Below are 11,253 nucleotides of genomic sequence, written 5' to 3'. Positions count from 1 at the left end.
TAACACCGCCCCGCCCCCCTCTGTCCTTTTCCACCCCATTTGTGCATCACGTGGACAGACGGCGGGTCGGGCCTCTTTCAGGGAGGCTGCATCGGGTCACAGTTGTGCTGTTTACGATTAGTGATGAAAAATGTCAATCTGTTATTGTTTACGAATGGGTTCATATCAAAATGATTTATGGGTCGTTCCAGAATATTAGAGAAAAAATGTGCAATTTACTTGATAATACTGTGATTAGGACCGCACAATATTTTTATTCTTACAATCCCATTGCTATACACACAAAAGTGGTGGATAGTCATAATAATCATAACCCAAATGTGTTATGATTTTCTTCTTTCTATGTATTGTCTCACTTAATGGTGTCTCCTCATCTCATGACTACTTATAGTTAGATAAAAAAATATGAGAGGATATCACAATTGTCATGTTTTCCAATACACATAGGAAGGAAATCAAGTAAAAACATGAAAACATATATTTATATTTTTGGCTTAACCACAACTGTCTATTTATGAGGTATTACACCTACAAAAGTGTTTTTCCTGAAAGGACATTGCTAGACACGGTATCTAATTTTATCTCTTCTTTTCACTTCTATTAGAAAACAAACTTAACCAAAACAAAACAAAAAACAACCTTTCTGACTTAAAAAGGTTCCATTAAAATTATATCTCCTAAAAGGATGTATTTTTAAAAAGCAGGGGAGAGAGACATTTGATATACCAATTGGCTAAGTAAATTGAGCTGCTATTTTGCATTTTCCTTCGACATTTTAATTTAATGGCCAAAGTGGTTTCAAAACAGGGTTGAATGTATGTTTAGCATCACAACTTCACGATACAAAAAAGTACTAGATGCCCGTTGTCATATGTTTTGAGACTTTGAATGAGAAAGAGTTTGAAAATTTTGACGAAACATGAACAAAAGAAAGCAAATTTAAATATGCAAATTTTTGGATAAAGGGGGGATCATTTTGAGCAAATTGGTGTTTTAAATTAACTATTATCATAGCTAGGTACACACTATTTAAAACTATTCTTCACGCCATTAAAAAGGCATGTTTTTGTATTCCGCGGATGGATGGATTACTCAAATTTGGTCAGACAGAAAATGTATTCAGTTTCAGGAACTTCACAGCATTAACCTAAATAAGAAGGGACAGCCACCGCACGGGTGACACAAATACTGTAACTGCTTAAATGAGTAATCTGTTTCTTAATGTCACTTGTGTAGTACTTGGTTTTCATAAGTACTTGGGGGCAGATGCAGCGCAGTCACCCGGCTAGGAGAAATGATGCAAGCAGAAGGTTCGGAATGTGATAGCTGAGATGCAGGGATTTGGCAAGTAATCCCCAGGGCCGTAATCCTTACAACAACAAAAAAAGTCCGGCCTTTTTTGGGGGGGGTGATGATAAAAAAAGAAAACAAAATGGCAGTGTAGAAATCAGTGAAAGGATGACACTCTCAGATCTTTCATTAAATATAAACAACCTTTAAATCTTGAAATATTTACCTTACAAAGCACCTAATTCAACATGATCAATAGTTCACATTGCAGGAGATAATTCAAAAAAGTGCATATACAGTATGAACACTGGTGGTAGACCTTATAGTAGTTCCAAGGCCTGGCCCATTGTCAAATGACGCAGTGTGTGCTGATGAGTTGGCTGGCCATCTCAAAGTTGCCGCTGGCCTGGTAGATGAGGGAAAGATTGAAGGCAGCCTCCCTCTTCAGATCTACTTGGTCATCAGCAATACCCTGTTGGTGTAGACGTTGGGTCATTTATGGATGGTTCATTCAAGCAGCTTAGTGCTCCCACTAGGCCACTTTTTGCATTTGTATGTTTTATGATGCCAAAAAAAAAAAAAAAGTACCTCTTGTATCTCAACAGGGAGTAGAAGACACTTCTGGTAGTAATGAATGGCTAAATGTGTAAGGCCTACTTGGTGTAATGCTCTAGCACAGTTATAAATGCTCTCTTGACACTCTCCACGTAGTTCCACGTATCGATGTAGGAAGCCGAAACCCTTGAAAAAATATATAAAAAATCAACACCAGAAGACACCGTGACTGGACGTTTGGTCACCGGTCTTTTGGTCGCCGGTCTTTTGGTCGCCGGTCTTTTGGTCGCCGGTCTTTTGGTCGCCGGTCTTTTGGTCGCCGGTCTTTTGGTCGCCGGTCTTTTGGTCGCCGGTCTTTTGGTCGCCGGTCTTTTGGTCGCCGGTCTTTTGGTCGGCCGGTCTTTTGGTCGGCCGGTCTTTTGGTCGCCCGTCTTTTGGTCGCCCGTCTTTTGGTCGCCCGTCTTTTGGTCGCCCGTCTTTTGGTCGCCCGTCTTTTGGTCGCCCGTCTTTTGGTCGCCCGTCTTTTGGTCGCCCGTCTTTTGGTCGCCCGTCTTTTGGTCGCCCGTCTTTTGGTCGCCCGTCTTTTGGTCGCCCGTCTTTTGGTCGCCCGTCTTTTGGTCGCCCGTCTTTTGGTCGCCCGTCTTTTGGTCGCCCGTCTTTTGGTCGCCCGTCTTTTGGTCGCCCGTCTTTTGGTCGCCCGTCTTTTGGTCGCCCGTCTTTTGGTCGCCCGTCTTTTGGTCGCCGGTCAAATGTACTTCGATACAGTACTTATATATTAAACTCCCTCTCTTAGAAATTAAACTCTCTCTCATGATTATAATTTTGAAAGCTGACTTCAACAGTAAACTCTCTGTCACCATTTGACCGGCGACCAAAAGGGACCAAAAGACCGGCGACCAAACGTCCGAGCACCGAAGACATGCATAACCCCATAGCATCATACCTGAACAATCAGTGTGTGTCTCTTCGCCACATATTTCTGGGATGCCATGTTAAATAAGTTGATGCCCAAAAACAGGTTGACGAGCGGGTCGTTAGGTTGAGACAGGAAGGCCTGAATGTACTGACCTGGAGACAAACAAGACGTCTCATGCAAATCACTTCTTTTGCAAGGAAATGGGAGGTCGGCGGTGTCGGCGTGCCATACCCAGGGCATGTTTGAAGCTGCCCGACACCATGGCATTGTGTCCGCAGAGGACGCACAGTGCATGGTTCTCTGGATACTTCAAAAGCAGACGCAGACAGAATCGATGATGGCGTTGGTGGTGGGAGGATATTGTCAACTAAAAAGAAGACAGTCGTGAGTAATGTTCCCTTTAATTTTCTGTTGGTCTGGGCATAAAGACAACCTCCCTGAGCACACTGAGTACCAGTGTGAGCGACATAATGATTGCTCGCTATGGGCACACCAGTATCACACCTGCCATAAGCAGGCGCATGTCAATGTTCACTCTAATTTTTCATGTAAAACATGCTGTAAAACACAAAAAACATAAGGGTGGACAGAGCTACTGCCCTTGGCTGCCGCAAAAACGGTGCCATCATAGAAAAAGGATTAAAAAAAAGTTTGGATTTTATTTACTGCAGGCCATATGATTGCTGCTGTGCAGAGAAGACGAGAGTATTGTGCAATTGCGCATGCGCACAGCTCAGAGGGAACGTTGGGCAAGATTGTCCTGTTTGAAATGTAGTTTCTTATACCAGTATTACCCCAAACTTCCTTGAGCCAATGAACACATTTCTACATGAGTGTCATTCCACACAACAAAATATATAGTAATCAGATACTGTATACAAAACAAGCTGATCACGTTCAATAACATAATTCAATTAAATTTGAATTAGTTTTTGCATCATGCAAATGCTGCAAGTTTCCCTACTATGGCCTTAAGAAGTCAGTATCAAACATTGAATTAATCTTCTTCCAGAAGAAGAATAAATTTAATTTATACATTGGTAGTGCTCTCACGGTTACACTCCAGTCACTTCCGGCTGACCTGCTGCCTCATTATGCCAGAAAAGTAGCCTTTTTATTAGGAAATGTTAATTTTCAATAATGCTATTGAGTTTAAGGTTTCATTTTTAATGAGAGTGAAAGTTTAGGGGCCTTGAAAGCATGACAGACGATAAAGTGTCTCTGGCTGTTTGTTCGTTTTACCCTGGTAAAGTCGTTTCTTGTATTTAAAACAACAACAAAACCAGAGAATCATGCAAGTGGAATATACTTACTTGGTTAAAAATATTCCAAAGCTGGGGCCTGTGTGCATTTTCTATCACCATCAATCTGTTGGAAAGCAGAAAACACAAATGAGAAGAATGACAATCCTCAACTTGTAGATAATGAATATCTCCTACCTGATATAGTCATATGCCTTGAGGTAGTCTCGGTCCAAGATGGTTGCCGAAAGCCCGAGGAACTCCAACTCCTTCCTCCTGGGTTTGATATCGTAGAAGGAGTAGAACTCCATGGCAGAGGCCACCATTAATTCTGCCTCTGCGTAGCGTTTCACGTCGCACATTGTTAGAATGCAGCTCAGAAGCAGCTCCCACCAGTCTTCTTTGGACAGGACGTTGGTTTTACCTATTGCAAGCATCAAAACATGGCAGACATTAAGATGTTACACATCAGATTTGAGTTCATGACATCTTAGCTCACAAAGTGAAGGCTTACCGTATTTTCACGACTATAAGGCGCACCGGATTATAAGGCGCACCTTCAATGAATGACATATTTTAAAACGTTTTGCATACATAAGGCGCACCGGATTATAAGGCGCACCTTCAATGAATGACATATTTTAAAACGTTTTCCATACATAAGGCGCACCGGATTATAAGGCACACTGTATTATAAGGCGCACTGTCTATTTTGTAGAAAATTTAAGACTTTTAAGTGCGCCTGATAGTCGTGAAAACGGTAATCGCTATTGACTTCCAGGTAATGCTTGCATTACATAGATGAAGTGATTGAAAATTAATGTCAATTCAGACTAACAATTATTATGAAAATGCTGTACGTACAAGTGATTTCCAAATAGGCTTCTTCCGGGTCATCAATGTCTGACAGCATATTTTCAACCTGTACTAAACGCAGATGATTCTCTCCTGACATGCTCACAGAGCGCACACACACCTTGGCACGCTGCATGGCCACCTTGAAAAATTAAAGAAACATACTTTTTTTTTCCTCCATGATATATTTCAGATGGGAGAAAGACTTAAGAAAATCAAGTTCTAACCTTGAGCAGCATGGACATCATAGTTATGATAGCATCCAAATAATCCTGAATAAGTCCCTGTGTTTTCAACAAGGTGGAACGATGCAGAAGCAGCTTCAGTTCCTGCAACCAGTGGTGAAGACAGATGTGAGAAATGGTTTCTTAATTTCAGCGTTATCTCAAAATGTTCCACGTGCCTTTTGCGCTGCAGATGAGTCTTGGGAAAGGGTCTCGTTATCATACATGGGTTCCAGCGCTTTGAGGGCACACTCTGGCTGACCAAGTTGTTGCTGCAAGGTGGCCAGCGACAGCCGTGCCTCTAAATGCTGTGGCGCTAACTCCACCACCCTTGTGAAGCTTTCTGCTGCCACTTTCATTTCACCCAATGCCTTTAAACACTCTGCAATAGAGTTACAGGTAGCATGCAGTCATTTAGAGGTCGATTGTAATCCCCTTAACATATATGGATTCATCTATGTACTGTTTATTATAATGTAGCAGTATAGAAATGTTGATCTCAATGCTTCATAGTACTTAAATAGGTTGTTGAATGATGCACAGTAGCACTGGACCCGCGTACCTTTTTTTTGGTATTAAAATGCAGATTTATGGAACATTCATGGCGTCATATTAATCATCACGCATACTTGATATAATGCAAAAAAATCACTTCAATGGAAAAAACAGCTTTTCTTAGCACAAGCAACATGAGAAAATGTAATGTAATGTACTTTAATGTAATGTAGTGCAATGCAATGCTGTGTAATGTAATGCAATGAGAACACAAAAAAACGCCTAAAAGCCAAACATTTAGTATTGTTTTGGAGACTCTACCTGCATGCCGAAGCCACACAACAGCCAGGTTGTATTTCTCAGATATGACAAGCATAGACAACAAGGGTAGAGCTTCCAAGTATTCTCCCACCTCCAGGTAGGCCTCTGCTACATCCAGGTATAAGTCACCAACTTCCTCTGCAGTTTGCTCCATCAATGAGAGCACTAGTGCCTTTAAAAGGGTAAGACAAAGCCATACAAAAAGCTCAAAATGCAGCATTTCTCAAAATACTATGTAATGGACGTAATCAGCGGTTACCTCTAGGGGTGCAGAAATGCGTAAATGGATGAGGGAAACAATCAACTTAGCCTTAAGATCCACTGGGATGCCTTCTGGAACCTGGACATCCTTAATTTTTGCTGGAAACACACTTAACGTTGGTTATCTTCACTCAATTCAACTCATCACTGCTTTTCAATCACCGATAATCATTTGTAAAGAACTTACATTTGTCTATTGGTGCCATTACTGCTGTATCCACCATTTCTGTTTCTTTGTCCTCCTCCATTTTCTCACTTGTATTTTCAGACAAATTATCATCTTTAACAGAAGATTCTGACTGAGTTTCATCCTGGATCAGGACCACGCTCACAAAATGGACCAAGAGCTGAAAGATGACATTAAAATATGCATATATTCATACTATTTTTTGCGGTTGTCATTTGTTACTGCGTACCTGCAAGGCCTTTTCATACTGGCGGTTGGTGATGTAGAGCTCAGTGGCCATGTTAATGATGTCATCGCTGACAAGGTTGGGGTGCCGTGCCAGAGCCTCTTCTATTACACCCAGTGCTGAGGGCAGGTCACCACTTTCATAATAACTCCTAAGGAGTGAAATCAAGTGTAATGATCGCATTATCGTTTTGAAACTTCTTAGAGGTTACATCAGATAAAATGACATGACGTAATGCTGCACTGCTCCCAATGAATAAGGGGAGTGGATTTAGAGCAGTATGCATTAATAAATGTTTCCTAAGATACTATTATTCACAATTAGTTAATGATGTTACTTTGCAAAAATACCTGTGTGAATTTTCCATATATATCAATATTTTTTTAAATTGAGAATAATGACAATTTTCATTCATCAAACTTTTTTTACTTTTAAAATGTCAGTTATGTTTCTTTCCGTTTGTGCCTGTTTTTTAGCTTAAACAACCCTCATTTTAAATGATTCAGTTTTTCAAGCTTGTTTGAGCTGGTGATGCAAGTGTGTGTGTGAGGTTGATTCCCCTACTTGGCCATGTCCTTGGAAAGCTGCATAAAGTGGTCTCCTTCATCCATTGGCAGAAGGGACAGGATTCGGCGGTAGCCATCCATGCATTGCTTGTGCTCTCCAAGACGCATGAGGAGGCTGCAGCGGTCCCAAAGGTAACGTACGTTGGTAGGAGCGTACTTGACGGCTGTGATATGGACAGCTTATTTCAAACTATTTTCTCCTAAAATAGTGTGCTTCCTAACCAATGTTCCCTCTAATTTTTCGTTGGTCTGGGCAGAAAGACAACCTCCCTAAGCGCACTGAGTAACAGTGTGAGCGACATCATCTTTGCTCGCTGTGGGCACACCAGGATCACACCTGCCATAAGCAGGTGCATGTCAATGTTCCATCTAAATTTTCATATAAAACATGCAGTAAAACACAAAAAGCATAAGAGTGGGCAGAGCTACTGCCACTGGCTGCCGCGTAAACGGCGCCATCATGGGGAAAGGAGTAAAAAAAAAAGTTTGGATTTTATTTACTGCGCGCCATATGATTGCTGCTGCGCAGAGAAGACGAAAGTAGTGCACAATTGCACATGCGCGCAGCTTAGAGGGAACATTGTTCCTAACACTAGTTTAGAATAGCACCATAAAACACCAAACAAAACTGTCACAAATAACTTGAAGCCTATGTTTTGCAATAATTCTATATGTAATACTGCTTAAGGCCCAAACCTTTGTTGTAGCAAACTATAGCTTGTCGGATGTTGTCCTGTTCCAGCGAAATCTCAGCTAGCCTGATCCATTCCTCACAGTCGGAGGGGTTGAGATGGGCGGCAATAAGACTGAACTGCAGTGCTTTTTCCATGTCGCCTTCGTCCTCGTAGATCATGGCTAGTGTGGAGAATGGATCGTAGGCCAGTGGAGCTGGAAAGGTCAGGAGAGACAATGAAGGAATCATGATTGACACAACAACCACGCAAAAACATTCCTATTATCCTACCTTGTCGTATGATCTCCATACACATGGCAATCGCATCTTCTTTCTCTCCTCTGGCATAGCGAATGTTGGCTTCACCCATAAGGCCTCGGAGTGCTCGGGGAAGTTTACTGCGGTTACGTTTTTCCTGCAATCAATGAAGATTAAGGGTAATGACAATTTTAGAACAATATTATAATCTATATACTATAATTTACAATGTTTACTGATTCAAAGCCTTTATTGCATGGACATAACACACTATTAAATTGTGTGTTATTTTAAGGGGTGTTTTTGACTTTTATTTTTTTAGTCCCAGTTCAAGTAAGTCTGGCCATGTAAATTGTATTTTTTTCGACATTTTAATGTGTGGAATGTAAAATGTCCACTTAGTTTACAATTATGAAATTTTACTTTGTCTGTGGACATCATATTTCTAAAATATGTAGTGCCATTGAAAGTTATTTGCACTTAAAGATATTGAACTTCAAAATTTAATATTCACAAAAAATAACTCAAGCAAATAACTTGTCTTTTTTACTCACTTTTAACATTTTCTTGTTTTCCCGGTTTAGCTCCATCTCCAATGCAAGCACATCTCCCACCGTCATATCCTCTTTTTCTTCATTTTTAGACTTATTTCTCTTTCCCAGCTTCTTGCCCTTCACTTTAACCCTCAACTTTTCTACCTCTTCGTCCTCCTCGTCCTCCAATGTAAAATCCTCATCATTCTTGTCATCAACATAGCCCAAACTGTCATTGTCATCGTCAGATGCGACTTGCTCAGCAGATTCACCTAACATTGAGGCAAAAGCTTGTTGAACTCCAGGGCTAACATCTTCTTCCTCTGTAAGGGGAGGGCAGAAAAAATGTCAAAAACTATTAAAAGGTCAAACAAATACTAGCAAAATAGCAATATTTCCATTCAAAGTGCAATAAACAGAGGGCCCATGAAGGAAAGAGAATTTAAGTCGGTTTTAACACATTTTTCGCCCTTAAAATCGTCATCACATTTTTCTCCGTTTGCCTAAAGCCAAAAACATATATATTTTTTAAAATCGGAACATGAATGGCAAACCCAAAGACAGTCTTTTTACCAATTTGAGGTGGCTTTTGTGTTGAGGTGGACGGGTGCACCTCCTCCTCCTCATTTTCAGCTGTCACTGGAGCCTCCTGAAAAAAAAAAAAACACAATATTCACATATTAGTGTTGTATTTAGTTGATTCATCTTGCGAGAAATATATTCAGTAATCAAAAGATTCATCAATTCCATTGTTATTTATTTATTACATATTATTGTCCCCTTATATTATGGAGTGAACCTAATTTTTTTTTGTTGTCAAACTTGCTATAAACCAACACACTGTTTTACAATATTAGCATTGAAACTATTCTAATTGTATACAGAAAAGTAAACTTATTGTATACAACTTTTATCATCTTTAATGTAAAATCGCATATGACTTTGTAATGCTGGCTCTTACTTAGCATAGTTTGTCCATATTTAATAAAGTACTTAATGAAAAGAACACAAACTTAAAATAACAAACTATAACACACTTCCAGGCTGCTCAATAATAAATAATAGCCAAATATTTGGGAAAAAATGAAATCCAAGCCAAATTTTAAGATTCCCATAACAAATTAATAATTATATAAAGAGGAAATCATTGTGCCAATCAACCCCGTTCTCCCCTACTTGGCAATTTGAGTCAATGTGTTGAAATATGCAGTCCATTTAAAAAAAAAAAAAAGAAGATATATTTTGAGTGATAATTTATAAACAATCCCAAATTTACCTTAGCTTTCCTCTCGTCTCTCCTCCTGTCAAACTCTTCAAATGTAATCCTCCCCTCCAAGTAGTCGATCAGCTCGGCACTGAAGCCTGACATTTTGCTTCCCCTGCAATTTCACCCGAAATAAATAAATGCAATTGTATTCTCATTACAATGCAAGCACTTTGTACATGTCCGCCACAAGAAATAGGAAAGCAAGTTTTACTTTTGTGATCTTCTTTCGATTTGCTTCCCGGAATATAACACATGAATGTAGACTTTCCGGGTTGATTCAGTTTGGAGAGGCTACTTGTTACAGCGACATCAAGCGGTATAAAGTAACAATGCAGGAAAGGTCAAATACTTTTAGAAGCCAAGATCCTAACGCTGGATTTTTACATTAAAACAAATAATGGTTGGGCATGATATAAAAAATCATTTCATTTTGCTTTTTATTCATCTTTAAGTGGTCCATCAGATGAGTGGTTAGCCTGTCGGCCTCACAGTTCTGGGTTCAAATCCAGGTCGGTCCACTTGTGTGGAGTTTACATGTGTGGGTTTTCTTCAGGTACTCTGGTTTCCTCCCACATTCCAAAAAACATTCATGGCAGGCTAGTGGGACAATCTAAATTGCCCCAAGGAATGAGTGTGAGGATGAATGGTTGTTTGTCTTCTCATGCCCTGTGATTGCCTGCCCAAAGTCAGCAGGGGTAGGCTCCGGCACCCCCTGGCATCCTAGTGAGGATAAAGGGGCGCAGAAAATGAATGAAAAAGATTAAGGTTGTATTTACATAATTTCAATCATTTTGTAAATATATCCTTTCACGATAACACTAAAAATGTTGTCTATAAAGTGCCATAATGTGAAATAGCCAGACCAGTTTATAAGTACTATATATAGTACATAATGTAAATAGCCAATAATACTCCCTCACTATTGCTTATTTATTAAAGCGACCTTTATAAGATAAAGGATTGAATAAAAAAGCCAAATAAAGATGACTGCGTGCTTTATTGATTTACAGTAAAGCATTTTATATAATACAGTAGTAGTAAGGCATATATTTGGTGGAGCCTGATATGCTGTGAAGTATTGTGCTGCAAAAATGACACGCAAAAGTTAGAAATAAACAAATTCAGTGTCTTGATCCAAATGGTCATGCAGTAGTAGAGCGTGTGTGTATCAGTCGATCATTTCATTTTAACCACTCATGCATGATTAGTAATAACCTCACAACGTCAAAACAAAATATACTTTAACAAAGACAAACACTATTAAAATGTCCCATATGGTATGGCAGTAGTAGTCACTGTTGAGCCAAAAAAAAAGAAAAAGACAACTGCAGTGAATGAGCTCCCACATTCATGCTCCATTAAAGGAGTTGGCTACAGTAGTTAGA

The 11,253-nt window shown here is 39.8% G+C and overlaps 1 protein-coding gene across 2 annotated transcripts; it reads right to left on the bottom strand.

The window, feature by feature from the left end:
- Positions 1 to 753: 753 nt before the first annotated feature.
- Positions 754 to 10,122, bottom strand: gtf3c3 (general transcription factor IIIC, polypeptide 3). Of its 2 annotated transcripts, XM_077731228.1 has the most exons (20): positions 9,878 to 10,122; positions 9,175 to 9,250; positions 8,623 to 8,924; positions 8,102 to 8,225; positions 7,834 to 8,025; positions 7,136 to 7,301; positions 6,575 to 6,722; positions 6,346 to 6,505; positions 6,157 to 6,257; positions 5,898 to 6,069; positions 5,261 to 5,463; positions 5,085 to 5,186; positions 4,867 to 4,999; positions 4,201 to 4,426; positions 4,075 to 4,129; positions 2,993 to 3,128; positions 2,789 to 2,913; positions 1,879 to 2,031; positions 1,610 to 1,762; positions 754 to 1,285 (listed from the first exon to the last, which is right to left on the bottom strand). In XM_077731228.1, exons 1-19 carry the CDS (start codon positions 9,968 to 9,970, stop codon positions 1,640 to 1,642), a joined length of 2,790 nt encoding a protein of 929 aa, XP_077587354.1. In that variant the 5' UTR covers positions 9,971 to 10,122; the 3' UTR covers positions 754 to 1,285; positions 1,610 to 1,639. The 2 variants fall into 2 exon arrangements, with proteins under 2 accessions (XP_077587354.1, XP_077587346.1); XM_077731220.1 differs by having other exon boundaries at positions 754 to 1,762.
- Between the last annotated feature and the right edge of the window lie 1,131 nt (positions 10,123 to 11,253).

This window comes from Stigmatopora nigra, chromosome 1, assembly GCF_051989575.1.
Source record: "Stigmatopora nigra isolate UIUO_SnigA chromosome 1, RoL_Snig_1.1, whole genome shotgun sequence".
Lineage (NCBI taxonomy): Eukaryota > Metazoa > Chordata > Actinopteri > Syngnathiformes > Syngnathidae > Stigmatopora > Stigmatopora nigra.
The sequence above is the reverse complement of the archived record's forward strand: the minus strand, read 5'-3'. Positions and strand labels throughout refer to the sequence as shown.

Bases quoted from the DNA above. Each gene is read 5' to 3' on its own strand.
- gtf3c3 (XM_077731220.1), bottom strand. From the start codon at position 9,970: ATGTCAGGCTTCAGTGCCGAGCTGATCGACTACTTGGAGGGGAGGATT. The intron at 2,032-2,788 runs GTATGATGCTAT...TATTTTTTCAAG, and splicing joins GACACACACTGATTGTTCAG to GGTTTCGGCTTCCTACATCG. The intron at 1,763-1,878 runs GTACTTTTTTTT...CTACACCAACAG, and splicing joins TCCCTGTTGAGATACAAGAG to GGTATTGCTGATGACCAAGT.